This window comes from Stenella coeruleoalba (assembly GCF_951394435.1).
Source record: "Stenella coeruleoalba genome assembly, chromosome: X".
Taxonomy (NCBI): domain Eukaryota; kingdom Metazoa; phylum Chordata; class Mammalia; order Artiodactyla; family Delphinidae; genus Stenella; species Stenella coeruleoalba.
In genome coordinates this window covers 14,676,698-14,696,052 of record NC_137152.1, presented here as the reverse complement: position 1 = coordinate 14,696,052, position 19,355 = coordinate 14,676,698, and the positions used below count along the sequence as shown (strand labels likewise).

The following is a 19,355-nucleotide window of genomic DNA, read 5'->3' as shown; positions in this document are numbered from 1 at the left end:
GGAGAATGAAATGCTCCCAAGAAATGTATTTTCTAGGTAATTATCCTTTAGCTCCCTGTATTTCCTTTATACCAACATAAGAGCATTTCAAAGCCTGAAATCTCTAAACATGCTAAATAAGTGGATGAGAGAAGTAGTTATGTAGAAAAATTCAAACAAGGTATTAAGACGTCATCCCCACACAGTGCTAGGTATGGCAGGAGATGCAGAATATGGGTAAGACCAAAACCTTGCATGTAAGCAACCCTCAGTCTGATTGTGAAAGCAATCAGTATGAAACTGTACTAAATTCTAGTTGAAGCTCAGAGAAAGGAGAGGCCAAGGTGGTTTGCAGCTGTAGAAAAAAGAATCCATACATAGATAATATCTGAACTAGCTTTTGAAAGATAAGAAAAAATGTGAGGACAGAGAAAAGTAGGACAGCACTTTCTAGATAGAGGACGTAGAGGGAATAACATGAATTTAACACAGACACACAGGCAATAACCTAAAACTGATTTCTGAGGGAAGAAATGCTCTGCGAGACATTTTAACAATTGTTATTCTTCTTATTTCAGAGATGAAGAAGGTGATGATCAGAAAATTCAAATAAATGGTTCAAGGCAGGTTACATAATTAAAAATCAGAACTTATATTTGCACCCAGGTCTGTGATCCAAACCCACATTTTTTCTAAACATGGGTGCCTTTCCTAAAGGAGGTACAGAGGTTCCTCTGGATGTTATTGGAGCATTGAACATCAGCCCAAAGAGAGAGACACCTGTCATGCTGTGATAAAAGACTCTATACCACTAGACTTTAATTAATATCTTGCTTATGAGGTCCTATCTTATGCTACCAAATACCCCCTCCTTTTTTTCCAGAAGTAACATTTCATCAATAAGAAAATTAATGCCCAAAGTCAGAAGGTATTAGAAATATGATTTTTAAATGACCACACAAACTCCTAATTTTAAAAAATTAATTAATGTTTTTTTGAAAGAAAGACACCATTCTCATATTAGGTAATTCAACAAATAACCAAAACTCAAGCATAGAAGTTTAAAGTATATCTCAATCAGTAGTTTGTTTTTTCTTTCCTTTCTTTCTTGATCACTTGGCCAATATGATACAATGAGAGTGCCTCTTTACTAAGCACTTACTATGTGTCAGGCACTGGTCTGGGCATTTTACATATATTATAATGTTTAATCTTCACAACAACCCCATCAGGTGGTACTTCTGTTATCACCATTTTACACATGAGGAAAAAGAGGCACAAGGAACTTGCCCTAGGTCATTCAAGTAGTAAATATGGAGTCAGGCTTTGAACCTCAGCAGTCTAACTTCAAAGTCTATGCCCTATATTATGGGATAGCAATTGTTATTTTTTTCAAAATAATACATACCGTTAGAGCAACATCTTGTTGATTTTCCAATCTCTACACAATTGAATCAAAATACAAATCACACTGGACTGGTTACTGGTAAGTCCATGTTTCAAGGCAGCTGCAGTTCACACACCCTGTACGCTTAGCTGAGAATGTCTCAGACATTCTCAAGTAAATGATAAAGGAAGACTTTTCCCTCAAAAGATGTGGTTAAACCTCCAAAAAGGTTAAACTAATTTAGCTAAAACACCACAAACACTTTCAGACTAAAATGTAAAAACATTAAGGCTTATAAAAATCAAAGTGTCAGGGAAGCAGCAATTTCTCCAAAGGATATTTACAAGCAGCACCGTCATGTACTCTCTACCATTTACCGATAATACTATTTAGTGAGGTCTGTAAACAAACAGGACCATAGACAAAGGAGTAAAAGATCTCCTTTGTTTAGCCTATCTAATCCAAATGCTACTCATTCTTCAATATCCATTTCAAACTGTAAATCCTCTATATATCATTCCTAGTGAATCCAGCCAACTTTCTAGAATGTTTAACATTCTCAAGGTCTCAACTATATTTAGATGTATTAGAAAACAGTACAATGTAGTAAAGAATGTAGTACTTTATTATATACCACACTTTATTATAAATTGTATTGTTTTCTAATTATTTCATGCACAAAAGTCTTAATTCTTCAGCTAGTTTACAAGTTATTAAAGCCAGGTACCATGGCAGATCTGTTTACACTCTCTTCAGAGAATCCAGCTTAGAGCCTCTTTAACCAGGCAAAGAATAATGCAGCCAGAAGACCAAGCTTGATGTTCCAGGTCAAATATTCAATCATTTAATACTATTCAACCTAGTAAGAGCAACTCTAGGTGTGTTGTGAATATAACGGTGGCCATGATAGCTCATTTCTTTACAAAATTCATTAGTCCAGTAAGGATACATTTTTCAAAAAGCTTTTTTTTTAAAAAAAAAAAATCTTATTACAATTTTTAAAAAATTGAAGTATAGTTAATTTACAGTGTTGTGTCAAACAGCTACTTAAAAGAGACTGCCATGTGTACTACAAGAGCTATGACCAGAGTGCTTCAGGAGCACAGAAGGGGGAGGCACCCATTCCCCTTGGAGGAGTCTAGAAGGGCTTCATGGAAGGACACTTGACTTGAGTCTGGGGGGAGGGAGGATGGAGAGCTTTCCAGGAAGTGGGGTAAGTATTGGGAGAATTACAGAAATGAAAACATAGCACTGCAGAAACAAGGAAATGGTGACAAGTTCAATGTGGCTGCAGAGCAGGGGGCAGGGGTAGGAAAAGGTGGAAGACAAGGCTGGAGGCCTAGAAGGAAGGGGTTTTTAATGCTATCCTAAGGAGTTTAAATTTAATAAGCAATCTTGCAGAGGTTTTCAGCACAAAGACGACAGAATTAAATGGGCAGTTTGCAGGAAGATCATTCTAAAAGCAATGTGAAGACTGCAGTGAAGAGAGAAACTTGGAGAAATCAGTTTGGGAGTGGCTGTTCAGGTAAAAGGTGGTAAGAGTGAAAGAAGCATTAGAGATGGAGAGAAGGGAAACATAAATGAGCTTGACTGCTGATAATGCAGATTGGTTCAAGAGAGCATTCAAATATTCATCGAGTCCCTACTACATGTGCTGGGCTAAGCTAGATGCTGGAAATACAGCAATAAAACAGATGATTTCTAACATTAATAATTAAAAAAATAAACAAAATAATTACATACTGTGATAAGTGCTATGATGGAAAAAGAAGGGTGCTATGGGAGAGACCAAGAAGGAGGTGGGGGAAGTATGTTGGGGGGTCAGAGACAGGGGTCATTCTTGGAGCTGAGATTTATAAAATGAGAAGGGGCCATGCAAGGGAAGTGCCTTCCTGGGAAAAGGAGTCACAAGTGCCAATTTCATGAAGCTGGAACACCTGGGAATGTTTACGGAAGTTAAAGAAAAAGAAAGGTAAGTGTGATGAAAGTCTGGAAAGGGATGGGAATGGAAAGGGGTATGAGCTGAAGTCAGGGAGCTAGAAGGGCCCAGAAAAGGCAAGGTCTGATGGGAAGGAGTTTGGATGCATTCTCAGTGAGACAGTAATTCATTAGTTATGACTTGCTTTATTTCTGACTAGAATAGATTTTCCTTTCTTCTGGACTGAGGGCAAGTCCTATTTATTATCATATTTTCAGCATCTAGTAGGACAAATGCTCAATAACTGTTGAACTATTTGTACCCTAATTAATGGTCATAATTTGGCTATTTTTCAGCTTACAAAAGCAAAAATAAAAGGAGAAGAAAGAAACTTGCCTGAGGTAACTCAGACAGATTTGGAAGAGAGAGAAAGCAGGAAGGGGATGGAAGAGAAATGTTTGCATTTCTGTTCCTTTCTTTCTTCCACACTCATTGAGCCTAGCAGGAGGTATACTGTGCTGGGCATTCATGTGTGAGGAGGAGTACTCTTCAAAGTGAAATAAACTGAGGCCAGAAAGTCAAAGGAAAAAAACAAAGTGCTTTGCAAATGTCAAGAAAACATGGTTTGAGAATTATGCATTTAAGAGAAACAAAAGAAGTGGTGGTGAGCTTATTTTATAGTTCCCACAAGGGCCAGCAACTGGCATGTTGGCCCAAACAGGGTAGTTGAAAACTAAAAATGTTGCTTTGGGGGTGGATGGAACAGAGAAGCAGCTTGTAACTGGCCACTCCAGTAAGATGCCTCCTGCGACTTGGTTGTCCCTCATTTGGGGAAAGTTTATACTTTAAGACTCTTTTTAGCATATTTTCTGAAATCAAGTTTTGCACAAAGTTAGCAAGTCTAGAAAAGGCTGCCCAAGACAATACACTAGTTTGAAAAGAAGATTTGATGTTTCACTAAACAGGAAATACCCACTAGAACAGCACCTTTAAATATGCAGAATGTGAGTATTCATCATCTTCCTCAAATCACTACAACTATGTTTGCTCAAATAAGCAATAGCCATTTATACATTTTTCTATCTTTTGGGGATGCTTAATATTTTGCATAAAGAAACATTCTGAGATAACCAAAGTTTAGAATAACGCGTACACTAAAAAAGGTTTTGAAAAATTGGAACTTACAAATTAGGAAAATATTAGCAGCTCCCACTTTCGAATTCAGAATTCACAAATACTATATAAAATTCAAAAGTAAAATATTATAGGGCTTCCCTGGTGGCACAGTGGTTGAGAGTCCACCTGCCGATGCAGGGGACACGGGTTCGTGCCCTGGTCCGGGAAGATCCCACATGCCGCGGAGCGGCTGGGCCCGTGAGCCATGGCCACTGAGCCTGCACGTCCGGAGCCTGTGCTACAACAGTAAGAGGCCCGCGTACCGCAAAAAAAACGAGAAAAAAAACCAAAAATAAAATATTATAATGGGGATTATAAACACTGTAATGGGAAAGGCAATAGTATTCGATGGATAGCTTAGCATTCCACTGTGCAATGAGCAATGATTTAAATACTAGTGTACTGATTCCATTTGGGGTTTTAGCAAAGCCTCTTACCCGGAGCCCGTGGAAGCGAGGATTACTGTAGAAGAGCTTCATTTGCTCAGGTGGAAGTGGTCCTAGCACCTTCTGAATAGTAAAAAGTTGGTCAATTTCGCTTTCTCCAGGAAATAAAGGCTGTCCATCACTAAGCTCCCCAAGAATACAGCCCACGGACCACATATCTACAGACTTGCCATAGGGAGCTCTGAAAAGCAAAGGGAGAGATATCTTGGCAACTGAAGAAATAAATTTTAATAATTTCCAAATTATTTTGAACAGATTCATGATTTAAAGCATATTTGGGTATTTAAGGAATTAAAAAATACCACATGGACAAAAGTGAGGCTGAAAAAAAGGAAGTATGGATATCAAAGTAAAACTTCAGAACACAAGTGAATAAATCTATGCTAATAAAGCCATCAGTTTAATAAAAATTTAGTTAGTATACACTGATTTGAAATCTATTCACATCCAGATATATTTTGAATATGAATGGATTAATAAACCCTAAATACAGCACACATGTCTGATGAGTTACCACTCACTTGGAGAATGAAATGCTCCCAAGAAATGTATTTTCTAGGCAATTATCCTTTAGCTCTCTAAATGTCAACAAGTTATACTGATCCATTTTTTGAGTTCAGCCTATTAAAATGTACCACTGACTTATGTGTCTTCTTAAACAACAAACACTTAATATTATTTAACCTCTGACTGCACAGAGTCAAGACAGCTAAGATTGTGCTAAACGCTATTGGATTATTTACTTCAATCTATTTATACCCTTTGTTTATGGGACTTTATGACAGGCATTTCCCTCAAAGCATTTTTTCCACTTCTTTAGGGATTTATAGCTATCTTCCAAGGTCTGAGTTTACCAGAAGGCTTTTGGAGTACTACTGTTGCTAATCAGCTATACATGAAAATCTACGTATCCCCAAAAAAGCTTTACATGTATACCGCAATATCTATAGCCTTAAATCAAATTACAGAAGGCAGATTAAGAAATCATATTTTTTAGTTTCAAACATAAATTATCTAAGTTTTAAGCAGGGAAAACCAAAATAAAATACCTGAAAAAAAAAAAGGAATTAAAATTCTAGAATGCCATAGTGCTATAGTAGTAATATAAAACTTTTAACAAATACTCTAAAGCACTTTTAACATAATACAGAATATGTTTCTAGGATGATAAATCATTGTAACAATAAGTCAATATTTTATTTATCTCATTTCCTCCCATAAAAACCCAAGAACCATACTAGGAAACTTCATTTAGATTTTTTTGGTAGCTTGCTGGGAAGGGAAGGATACTGATCTTTCTTTCATACAAGTATAAGAAAGACAAAACTTGTGCTAGATGGAGAAAACTATGGAAAATCTTTACATACCGACCATAAGCTATTTTTCTTCTGTCAACTAATCTGAATAATTTATGCAGCTGTAACTACTTTGAATGTCAAGGACAAAGTCTTGAGAATGTATAAAAACCTGTAAATTCTTCATGTTAACCAAATATCAACTGGTTTCAATGGGATTTTTATACAAATAATATGGTTCTTCAACCAGTACTTGACAATCATTTAATCAGTAATATTCAATTTGGCTCAAATTAGTTGGAGTCCCCATCTACTTTTGGTAGCTCCCATATAGCTCTAAACATAACTCAGTTAATGAGCTATAAACATAGCTCGGTTTTCCAGGAGGTATTATTAGGCAGCAAATACTCTCCGAAGTTTCATAATAAGGCTGTCCTCAGAATGAACTCCTCAGGGACATCTTATAGACAAAACCATATTATAATGAGTCCCTCTACCATACTTGAATCCTCAGATGGGGTTCTAAGAATGATTTACTTCGTACTCATTTCTTCTTTGGAAAATCCTGTCCAGGAATTTCAAACTCCCAATCCCTCCCAAAAGAATGAACAGATGAATAGACTACACATTAGAGTGAGTCCAGACAGAGGTACACAGAAGAAACATAGACAACACAAAAGAAAATCAATCCTAAATCCAAGTTGAAAAATGAGCACAGAAATTCTAAAATCTATCCACACAAGGAGGGATAATAAAGTGACTAGCCACCATTTATTTCACAGGATGAAGCACAAGCTTTTGATTAAAAAAAAAATGGTAAAGCTTTCAATAACCGACACCAATAATTCTTATAGGCTCTAGGTCAGCAATGAAACAAGATTTAACGCCAAATGGTTGGTAGACCCTGGGAAATCAATTGTTAACTTCAAAATAAACCCTCAATGAGAACCTGCTGCATAGTACAGGGAACTCTACTTCACTGTACAGTAGAAACTAACACAACATTGTAAAACAATTATACCCCAATAAAAAAAAAACTTTTTAATAATAAAAAAATAAGAAAATCAACTGACCACAAGTGTAAAAAAATAAAAATAAACCCTCAGTGGGGGGGGGGGGGTGGTGGTGGGATGAACTGGGAGACTGGGATTGACATATATATACACTAATATGTATAAAATAGATAACTAATAAGAACCTGCTGTGTAAAAAATAAATAAAATAAACCCTCAGTGAGTAGCTTAAACATATAGTCATCATGATCTTCAGAAGAAATACAGAAATTTATATTTCTATTATATAAAAAGTACCTTTATTTATTAAAAATTTTTTTAATTGAAGTATAGTTTACAATGTTGTAAAAAATATCTTTTAAAAATTAAATTTCTCATGTCCCCTAGATACATGTATGGCACACTAAAGAAAAGAGATGAAACCTATAATAATTCGTGCACTGGTCATCATTACCATCATATCTAATTTTATTTGTAGAGTGTGTCTTCTACCTCAATTCTCTGATGGTCCCAAAGAAGGAAATACGATCTAGGAAGAATAAGAAAATACTACAACTACGATAGGTAGAGAATTATTAGTGAAACTGTGATGGAGATCAAGACTACAGGTCCTTTCTTAGGTTCTGAAGTTAAAACATAGTAAGAGGAAGAAGTATCTTATCAGAAAATGTTTTTCTGGTGTTGACAGGTGAATGAAATACCACTGAAAGTGGAAGGGTGGCACAAAGTGGATGGATGTGGTAGTGTTGCTGAGAAAATTATCAATATATTAGTCTGGAAAGCCATTTATCATCAAACAGGATTTACAATGTTTGGAAGGAAAATATCAGTAGGTTCAATATTTACAGAAAAGTGGCTAGGCATAAGAGATACTCCATAAGTATCTGCTGAATGAATGAATGAATACATGAACAAACAGATAAGCCGGAATGTCAAATTCTGTGGATATACACATTCTTAATGTGGAAGACTATTAACAAAGATGGCAGCAATAATTTCCCTCCATTTCCATACACCTGCCACTTTGTAATGTGATTCTGCCACTCCTCCCATCAAGAGGCGAAGTTTATTCCTCCATCCCTTGAATCAGGGCTTAGACAAGTAACGTGCTTTGGCCAATGAGGCAAAAGTCATGCAAAGAGGCTTGAAAACCACCTTTGCTTTTGGGCTTGCCCTCTGCTCAGGGAATTCTTCTGCTATTATATGAAGAAACTTGGACTAACGCACTGGAGGATGAGTCCCCATGGAACAGAGATAGTTTGTCCCAGCTGAGGACCTAAACCAACCAGCCTCCAGATGACCTGCTGACTGTAGCTATATGAGCAACTCCAGTTGAGACCAGCAGAAGAATCATCCAGTTGAACTCAAACAGCTGACTCCCCCAACCCGATGGCACCCAGAATTGTGAGCAAATAAAATGGTGCTTGCTTTATGTCATTAAGTTTTTAGGTGGTTTGCTACACTGCAATAGGTAACTGGTATTTAATTAACTCAAGTTCTTATCTTCCACAGATAATCCCAAAGTTAACAATAGAGGATCAGCAAATATGTAGATGTCACTCTATTCTGGGAAGGTAACTCACCCAAGTAAGAGTTCTGGAGACCGATACCACCTGGTGGCCACATATTCTGTATAATTAGCATTATTGCCTTCTGAGAGATTCCGAGCAAAACCTGAAAGATAGCAAAGCCCAAAGGTGTAATTTTGAAAAAGAATTAATTTTTTTAAAGAATTAATTAGAATTAATTAATTTGTCATGTTGACAAAATATTTCAGTGCTATTAATACCTTAAAGGAACATCAAAAGAATATAATGATTGCTACTGAATGGGCTGTTTATTAACAGTGTCCTTGTCATTTAAAAAAGTTAGTCCATTGTTCATTCGTCAATTAAAATATACAGTGTATTCACTACAAAACCAGCCTCTCCTCTCTGATAAAGAAATCTATGTTTTCAAAGTTATTGCATGCTTTTATAAGCATTCAGAGCTTTTCCAATAAGTGTAAATCTTAGAAACAAAATGAAGACTCCACAAGAGCCAGAAGTCAAAGCTAAATTAGCATGTCGCAGATAGTCGTTAATTCTGCTATGTGGGACCTTAGATAGCATTTGTATATCTATTGGTGCTGATCAGCTCGGCCATTATGTAAACAACTATCGGTAGGGTTTGGCAATGATGGAAACAAAGCAGGCTAAAATGATTTTTATCTCCTAATGTGACTGAGAAGCATATTAGGGATATCTTAATTACCTTACAGACTCTATTGCTACCCCCCGCCCCCCGCAAGTAACAACCCTTTCAAAAGGTTTTGGGGCCACAAAATAAACTGGCAAGTAGCTTAATTACCCATCTAACTCACCAAAAGCAATACAGGTTCACTGTAAATAGTTACAGAGAACCAGAATATTAAAATTAAAGGTAAAAGTTAAGGTGTATGTCAGTTTCAAGAAATAGAAAATAGTGTTTCTTAAAGTGGAACAGTAAAAAAAAAAAATAAACACAGCAAAAACAAACCCCCTAACTTCAGTTAATCAACACTTCTTTATAAGACATATTTGGAAGAAATATTCGTATTTTTTAGTGGGATTCTTCAAGCCAGACAAAGGAGCTACACACTCTGGGAGGGAAAACAATCAGGAGGTTCTTGGTGGGGATGTGCAGGGCACAGAACGCCATATGTGGGGCCATCATGTGGAACTTCCTGACCGTTTAAAGCTGTCTTTTCTTTAAGAAATGATGCTAGACTAAGGATACTTTTTTCCTATTATTAACCATTCTATATGCATCTTTTTTATTTATAACTTGCTTGACAAATTTCAGCTCCTAAGTACTTCTTAAGATGTTTAGGTACAGCAGGACTCTTCTTTGCATTATTTTTTTTAAATTAATTTATTTTTTGGCTGCATCGGGTCTTAGTTGCAGCACACAGGCTCTTTGTTGCGGCATGTGGGCTCCTCTCTAGTTGCAGCGTGCGAGCTCCAGAGTGCGTGGGCTCTGTAGTTTGTGGCACGCAGGCTCTCTAGTTGAGGCACGCGAGCACAGTAGCTGTGGTGTGTGGGCTTAGTTGCCCCATGGCATGTGGGATCTTAGTTCCCTGACCAGGAATCGAACCTGCATCCCCTGCATTGGAAGGAGGATTCTTAACCACTGAACCACCAGGGAAGTCCCCCACTGAACATTTAAAGGGAATAAACGGAATCATTCTAAAAATGTCTTTTAACCTTACAGATATATAACTATTGCATATATACAACACATATGTATTTACATAGTTATATTTTCAGTGTTTATGATTATGCCTGAAACAATTTCTATCAATATTTAAAATATTAAATTTTTTTTTTATCCAACTCAAGTCAGCAGGCCATAGTGGTATTTCTGGAAAATTCTTTCTCTGAGGTCATTAAGTACTGGGCTTATGAATATATGCACATGCATGTATTTGCTTTGAATTCTCATTAAACAAATACTGCATGATGAATTTTTTAAAATAGTAGACAATACTATGCAAAGAGAGTAAAACTCTTCCCACAATCAACTTTTTAATATACAACCCAATAGAATGTTCATTTGCTAATTTAAGTCAAAAGATAAAAAATACTTTTAATACACCTGTAAAAGCTACTTAAGTGCTATATTAAATTAATTCTGTACTTACAGGGCTCAATTTCTTTTTAACTTACCAAAGTCACACAGTTTCAAAACATCATTGTGGCTGATTAAGAGATTTTCTGGTTTTATATCTGGAGTATCAAGATTAAAAAACAATTATTAAAAAATGTTCCATGTACTGCTGATTGATACTGTTAGAGCACTGTAATGGCACCTAATTAGAAATATCCAGAGTAATATGAATAGAAAACTATGGCAGTGAAAAGCAGAGTAACACATTTTATGCTGGTACACAAAAGTTCCAATTAATTTTTTTTTGAAAAACATGCAGACCACCATTTCAAAAATATTTTTCCCCTTAAATTTTAAAGGTATCAATTGGACCTCTGAAAGGAATTTAAAAATGATTAAATCTAGGCTACCACATTTTAAGGAACTATTTTTACTTTATAAAATACTAATAATACAAATTTTTGGAGATAGACTATAAACTGTTTACACCCACAAGATACTTTAAAAACATATATGAGAGTAAGTAGGTAGCATTATATTTACTGGAGAAAAAAATACAAATAAGATACATTGTTCATTATGATTTTCTGTATACTTTCTATATTTATGTATCTCTTTAGGTTTTCTATGATGTGGTTCACAATCATAAATGTCTAGTGCTGAAGCTATGATGGATGAGTCAAGATAAGATTTCTCATTTATTCTGTGGATCTTTTGAAGATGTGGTGGGAGTTAAGGAGTAGAAATACACAGAAAATGCAGTTTAATTCCCTCCCTTTGGAGGCATCTCACAATTCTATTTTTAGAGTGCCCATCATCTATATTATATGGTAGAAGTGAAAATGGAGAAAGGGAAGAGGTAGGAGTGAGATCTGTAGATTTCAGAATCATGGTTTCTGAATTAATTCACAACCATTAATTCACTATACACTTAACCAAATCTCAGTATCACTATGGAAATGCAGCTAAATCAGTTTCTTAATATCCTCAAACTGTAGTAGAGACTGTTATTAGAATCATTACCCTAGACACTAGATGTCCAGGTGACCAAGACATCTCTCCATGCTGCCAACAACCTTCATAATGTAACTGCTATGAAAGTCAAATGCAAGAGAAATACAAACTGTCTCTTTCCAGAAATAATAGGAGTTGGCATTCTTCACATGACCTTTAAGCTATTCTTAAAGTGAGGCTTTTTTTTTTTTTTTTTTTTTTTTGCGGTACGCGGGCCTCTCACTGTTGTGGCCTCTCCCGTTGTGGAGCACAGGCTCCAGACGCGCAGGCTCAGTGGCCATGGCTCACGGGCCCAGCGGCTCCAGAGCATATGGGATCTTCCCAGACCGGGGCACGAACCCGTGTCCTCTGCATCGGCAGGCAGACTCGTTTCAACCACTGCACCACCAGGGAAGCCCAAAGTGAGGCTATTTTTAAAGTGATATCCTTGTGTGCCTGTTTAGATAAATTAAAATGTAGTACTCATTTGTCTGATAATTCAAAGATAAGAAGTGGATACTGCAACATTTTCTGACAAACATCTTTGAGCTTCATTACTGTATCAATTTGTGTCCCTTGAATGCAAGAGATTATCAGGAAAAGATAAATGGTATAGATTAAAGATCTTGCTGAGCAAGTAATTTCCCTTTTACTGCTATAAACCACCCACTTCATGGCAATAAAGGACAAAATAGAACAGTTTATGGAAGTATAATCATGGCCCTTATGCAAGGTTCATCATGCCTACAACCTGCAAACAATGGGCACTTTTCATGAACAGGTAGGGAAAATCAGGAGGTAAAGGTACATACTAGAGATCTCGGTCTAAGAGGAAATGAGAAGTGGCTGTCAATGGGGGCCAGTGACTTAGCACCATGTCTAAAGCCTGATTCTGGCTTGTTTCACATTACCTGCTCTACCTGCAGGACCAAAAGGCAATGGAGAGGGTAGTTCCCCCTGCAAGTAAGCTTCAAAGTTTCCATTTGTTGAGTTCGTTTTATCACTAGGTGCTTTTGCTGTTGAAAGCGGATCTGGTTTTACAAACACAGAGATCTCACCATAATATCCAAATAAATGTGCAGTCCATCCTTTTGGTGATACAAGAGGAGACTTGGAGCCCAAACAATGTCTCATATCCTATACTTTCAAAATGTATTTAATTTAAATGGAATGTCAGTGCCTGTGTGAAATATTTTGTTAATTTTATTTGATATTTTCCATTTCAAAAATTCCATACTTACCTCGATGAACAATATCATTCTTATGGCACCAGTGAATAGCTTTGATTAGCTGATAGATATAACTTTTTACTTTTTCAGGTGGAACTCCATTTGGCATTTCTTCCAGCAATTCAAGCATATTCTAAAAATTAAATAGAGAGCCAATGATCTCCAAAATTAGGTGGCCCATAAATCATGTATTAACAATTTAAAAAAGCACCTTGGATGATAATTCATCTAATACACAGCATGCATTTTTAAAAAATTGCTTTGCTTTCCATCCACAACCTTTCTTGTGAAGCAGCATATTGTATTGAATCAAGGTTCTCTTTTAAGAGAAATTCCATTTTTACTACTCCCCAATGCTATCTCAAATAATAACCCTGTGCATTTTTCACTCTCCCTAAAATCTATCAGGCATCATTTTAGCCTAATTTCGAGGGAAAAACAACACAAAGTAGAGAAAAGACACTGTAATGTATAGAGGAGAGGGGAAACAGTCATTTTAACATAGTGCACTGTGCATCTCCAAAAGAACTTTGCGATAAAATCAAGACTTGAAATATTTCTGGGAGACCTGGAAAATATTCTTAAATGATCCCTAAGGTTAGCAGTGATCAATATAATCAGCACAAATATTTAAACAGGCTACAAAATATGGTTGAAATAAAAATTCACAGACTCCAAACAAACCAATATTCAAAAATCTTAATCTGGAGTCAGAGACCATTCTAAAACTCATGCACATTTTTTATTTATTTTATTTTTTTAATTAAAAAATTTTTTTTTTTGCGGTACGTGGGCCTCTCACCGCCGTGGCCTCTCCCCTTGCGGAGCACAGGCTCTGGACGCACAGGCTCAGCGGCCATGGCTCACAGGCCCAGCCGCTCCATGGCATGTGGGATCTTCCTGGACCGGAGCACGAACCCGTGTCCCCTGCATCGGCAGGGGGACTCCCAACCACTGCGCCACCAGGGAAGCCCCATGCACATTTTTTAAGTAGAAATTCCACTTAACCAATTTCTGCTGAATTTCCAGATTAACTAAATATTCTCCACTCCCTCTGTAAAGCATAAGACTAAGGTCTACAGCATGATTAGAGCTTATTGTTTGTAGATGACCATCTAGGACAGCAGTTCTCAAAGTGTGATCTGTGGATCTCAGAGGAGGGGGGTGTCTCAGAGGACCCATGAAGTCAAAACTATATTCATGACAGCACTCAGTTATTTGTCTTTTTCACTGTGTTGGTATTTACACTGATGGCACAAAGCAATGATGGGTAAACTGGTGGTACCTTAGCATGAATCAAGGCATTGGATTCTTCAATGCCATAACCTTACAGTTAAAAAAAAAAAAAAAAGGCCAATTTTAGTAAAGGATGTTTTTGATGAAGCAGTAAAAATTATTACTTTTATTAAATTTCAGTTCTTGAGTACATGTCTTTTTAGGAATCTACATGATAAAATGAGGAATACGCATAAAGCACTCCTGCTGCATATCAAAATACGATAGCTGTCATGGGGAAAAGCACTTGGGCAACAGAGTTATAAACTGAACTAGTCATTTTTCTTCGGGTACACCATTTTTACTTGAAAGAATGAATGATACACAGGTATTTATGTTAACATGTAATGGGTCCATTATTATTTTTAAATGAATTAATAGTTTTATATTGCTCAGTTTTGACTTCTACTATGATAAACATTAATAGATAAAACTCACATAAATACAAAGCTCTTAGGGTTCCCAATAATGTTAAGACTGTAAATGGAGTCCTAAGACCAAAAAGTTGCTGCTCTACTACAACTTTACAATGTTGTTCCCACCAGTCAAGTTGTATTCATATAAACAATCAGGTGTTTATAATACTCCCATATGTATTTATAACAGATGCACTTGTTATTTTAATATAATTAAATATCATATAAACCAATGAAATAATGTTTCTAAAAAAGAGATTTGCTGTTTATAAGAAAATGAAGTTTCATACTTTGAAAAGACGTAAAAAAGGAAAGCTACCACACATAATGCTATCTAATCGATTGTGAGTGCAACAACTATAAAACACTGGCAAGGGACGGTGGTGTGGTACAGATTCTTCACTGAAACTACTTTGCAATTTTTTTTGTTTTTTAACATCTTTATTGGAGTATAATTGCTTTACAATGTTGTGTTAGTTTCTGCTGTAATAACAAAGTGAATCAGCTATACGTATACATATATCCTCATATCCCCTCCCTCTTGCGTCTCCCTGCCACCCTCCCTATCCCACCCCTCTAGGTGGTCACAAAGCACGGAGCTGATCTCCCTATGCTATGCGGCTGCTTCCCACTAGCTATCTATTTTACGTTTGGTAGTTTATGTATGTCCATGCCACTCTCTCACTTCATCCCAGCTTACCCTTCCCACTCCCCATGTCCTCAAGTCCATTCTCTATGTCTCTGTCTTTCTTTACTCCTGTCCTGCCCGTCAGTTCATCAGAACCATTTTTTTTAGATTCCATACATATGTGTTAGCATACAGTATTTGTTTTTCTCTTTCTGACTTCCTTTACTTTGTATGACAGACTCCAGGTCCATCCACCTCACTACAAATAGCTCAATTTTGTTTCTCTTTATGGGTGAGTAATATTCCATTGTATATATGTTACCACATCTTCTTTATCCCTTCATCTGTCGATGGACACTTAGGGTGCTTCCATGCCCTGGCTATTGTAAATAGTGCTGCAATGAACACTGTGGTCCATGACGCTTTGAATTATGGTTTTCTCAGGGTATATTCCCAGTAGTGGGATTGCTGGGTTGTATGGTATTTCTATTTTTTGTTTTTTAAGGAACCTCCATACTGTTCTCCATAGTGGCTGCATCAATTTACATTCCCACTAACAGTGCAAGAGGGTTCCCTTTTCTCCACACCCTCTCCAGCACTTATTCTTTGTAGATTTTTTGATGATGGCCATTCTGACTGGTATGAGGTGATACCTCATTGTAGTTTTGATTTGCATTTCTCTAATGATTAGTGATGTTGAGCAGCTTTTGATGTGTTTGTTGGCAATCTGTATATCTTCTTTGGATAAATGTCTCTTTAGGTCTTCTGCCCATTTTTGGATTGGGTTGTTTCTTTTTTTGATATTGAGCTGCATGAGCTGCTTGTATATTTTGGAGATTAATCCTTTGTCAGCTGCTTCATTGGCAAATATTTTCTCCCACTCTGAGGGTTGTCTTTTCATCTTTATGGTTTCCTTTGCTGTGCAAAAGCTGTTAAGTTTCATTAGGTCCCATTTGTTTATTTTTACTTCCATTTCTCTGGGAGGTGGGTCAAAAAGAATCTTGCTGTGGTTTACGTCATAGAGTGTTCTGCCTATGTTTTCCTCTAAGAGTTCTATAGTGGCTGGCCTTACATGTAGGTCTTTAATCCATTTTGAGTTTATTTTTGTGTATGGTGTTAGGAAGTGTTCTAATTTCATTCTTCTACATGTAGCTGTCCAGTTTTCCCAGCACCACTTATTGAAGAAGCTGTCTTTACTCCATTGTATATTCTTGCCTCCTTTATCAAAGATAAGGTGACCACATGTGCATGGGTTTATCTCTGGCTTTCTATCCTGTTTCATTGATCTATATTTCTGTTTTTGTGACAGTACCATACTGTCTTGATTACTGTAGCTTTGTAGTATAGTCTTTTCTTTCTCAAGATTGCTTGTCTATTCGGGGTCTTTTGTGTTTCTATAAAAATTGTGAAATTTTTTGTTCCAGTTCTGTGAAAAGTGCCATTGGTAGTTTGATAGGGATTGCACTAAATCTGTAGATTGCTTTGGGTAGTAAAGTCATTTTCACAATGTTGATGCTTACAATCCAAGAGCATGGTATACCTCTCCATCTGTTTGTATCTTTAATTTCTTTCATCAGTGTCTCATAGTTTTCTGCATACAGGTCTTCTGTCTCCTTAGGTAGGTTTGTTCCTGGGTATTTTATTCTTTTTGTTGCAATGGTAAATGGGAGTGTTTCCTTAATTTCTCTTTCAGATTTTTCATCATTAGTGTATAGGAATGCAAGAGATTTCTGTGCACTAATTTTGTATCCTGCTACTTTACCAAATTCATTGATTAATTCTAGTAGTTTTCTGGTAGCATCTTTAGGAATCTCTGCGTATAGTATCATATCATCTGCAGTGAGAGTTTTACTTTTTCTTTTCTGATTTGGATTTTTTTCTTCTCTGATTGCTGTGCCTAAAACTTCCAAAACTATGTTGAATAAGAGTGGTGAGAGTGGGCAACCTTGTCTTGTTCCTGATCTTAGAGGAAATGGTTTCAGTTTTTCACCATTGAGAACGATGCTGGCTGTGGGTTTGTCATATATGGCCTTTATTTTGTTGAGGTAAGTTCCCTCTGTGCCTACTTTCTGGAGGGTTTTTATCGTAAGTGAGTGTTGAATTTTGTCAAAAGGTTTTTCTGCATCTAATGAGATTATCATATGGATTTTATCCTTCAATTTGTTAGTATGGTGTATCACATTCATTGACTTCATATATTGAAGAATCCTTGCATTCCTGGGATAAACCCCACTTGATCATGGTGTATGATCCTTTTAATGTGCTGTTGGATTCTGTTTGCTAATATTTTGTTGAGGATTTCTGAATCTATGTTCATCAGTGATATTGGTCTGTAGTTTTCTTTTTTGTGACATCTTTGCCTGGTTTTGTTCTCAGGGTGATGGTGGCCTTGTAGAATGAGTTTGGGAGTGTTCCTCCCTCTGCTGTATTTTGGAAGAGTTTCAAAAGGTTAGGTGTTAGCTCTTCTCTCAATGTTTGACAGAATTCGCCTGTGAAGCTATCTGTTCCTTGGCTTTTGTTTGTTGGAAGATTTTTTTTTTAAGTGTTTTGGTTATTTTTAGTTAAAGAAAAACAGCCTTTTTCAAGGGCAACAAAGTGAACTCAAAGTCAGAAGGAAACAGGGTGTGTGGGCTTCTCACAGTCTCTTGCTCCATAAACCTGGATGTGATTTTCCTCCTGGAAAATCAGGTGCGACTGGCCAGAAGAGGGTTGACTTTGGTGGGGTAGGTGGAGCTGCAGCCAGATTGGTCTGAGAGGGCTCTAAGGTGACTTCCATATGCCAGCCAGTTGACATGATTAACACTATTATTCTTGAGGGGCATTAAATTAAGGAATGACACAGGGGGCCAAGAGAGCGGCTTATTTGGTTGGTTCTCAATCACAATCAGGAAATAGTCTTTATAGGGTGCAACGATAATTTCATTTTTCTTGGAGCGAATTTGAAGGAAGGTGAGGTCATTCTGGGGGTCAATTTCACGCACGGTGCTCCGGGCCTTCTAGATGAAGTTGTGCATGAGGTTGGTGTACTGTGTGGTGTTGGGATTGTCCATGGTGCTCTTGATGGGAATGCCTTCTGTGTCCACCACGATGTTTCCCTGCACGCACTTCTGGTTCTGAAGTCGCTTCAGTGTCTCCTCCACCTCTACCATCTTGGACCAATCCAGTAGCTCCACGTCACCAGTCCTCAGCTCAGTCCCTGTTGGAAGATTTTTAATCACAGTTTCAATTTTCTTACTTGTGACTGGTCTGTTCATATTTTCTATTTCTTCCTGGTTCAGTCTGGGAAGGTTGTACTTTTCTAAGAAACTGTCCATTTCTCCCAGGTTGTCTATTTTATTGGCATATAGTTGCTTGTAGTAATCTCTCATGATTCTTTGTATTTCTGCAGTGTCAGCTGTTACTTCTCCTTTTTCATTTCTAATTCTCTTGATTTGAGTCTTCTCCCTTTTTTTCTTGATGAGTCGGGCTAATGGTTTATCAATGTTGTTTATCTTCTCAAAGAACCAGCTTTTAGTTTTATTGATCTTTGTGATCGTTTCCTTCATTCATTTTTCATTTATTTCTGATCTGATCTTTATGATTTCTTTCCTTCTGCTAACTTTGGGGTTTTTTTGTACTTCCTTCTCTGATTGCTTTAGGTATAAGGTTAGGTTGTTTGAGATTTTTTTTGTTTCTTGAGGTAGGCTTGTATTGCTATAAACTTCCCTCTTAGAACTGCTTTTGCTGCATCCCACAGGTTTTGGGTTGTCGTGTTTTCATTGTCATTTGTTTCTAGGTATTTTTCAATCTCCTCTTTGATTTCTTCAGTGATCTCTTGGTTATTTAGTAGCATATTGCTTAGCCTCCACGTGTTTGTATTTTTTACACTTTTTTTTCCTGTAACTGACATCTAGTCTCATAGCGTTGTGGTCAGAAAAGATACTTGATACAATTTTAATTTTCTTAAATTTACCAAGGCTTGATTTGTGACCCA

General features: G+C 36.8%; 1 protein-coding gene and 1 pseudogene across 6 annotated transcripts in view; both read right to left on the bottom strand.

The window, feature by feature from the left end:
- Window positions 1–19,355, bottom strand: part of CDKL5 (cyclin dependent kinase like 5) — a 250,077-nt gene that overhangs the window by 36,985 nt on the left and 193,737 nt on the right. For all 5 annotated transcript variants that reach the window (XM_079910152.1, XM_079910149.1, XM_079910153.1 and 2 more), the window contains 4 exons: window positions 13,076–13,196; window positions 10,901–10,960; window positions 8,798–8,888; window positions 4,898–5,087 (listed from right to left, as the gene is read on the bottom strand). In XM_079910152.1, coding sequence (XP_079766278.1) covers window positions 4,898–5,087; window positions 8,798–8,888; window positions 10,901–10,960; window positions 13,076–13,196 — 462 coding nt within the window. The remainder of the gene's footprint in view (window positions 1–4,897; window positions 5,088–8,797; window positions 8,889–10,900; window positions 10,961–13,075; window positions 13,197–19,355) is intronic.
- LOC307180168 (dynein light chain roadblock-type 1-like) lies at window positions 18,067–18,546 on the bottom strand (annotated as a pseudogene). The gene has a single exon. The product of its transcript is annotated as a dynein light chain roadblock-type 1-like (transcript).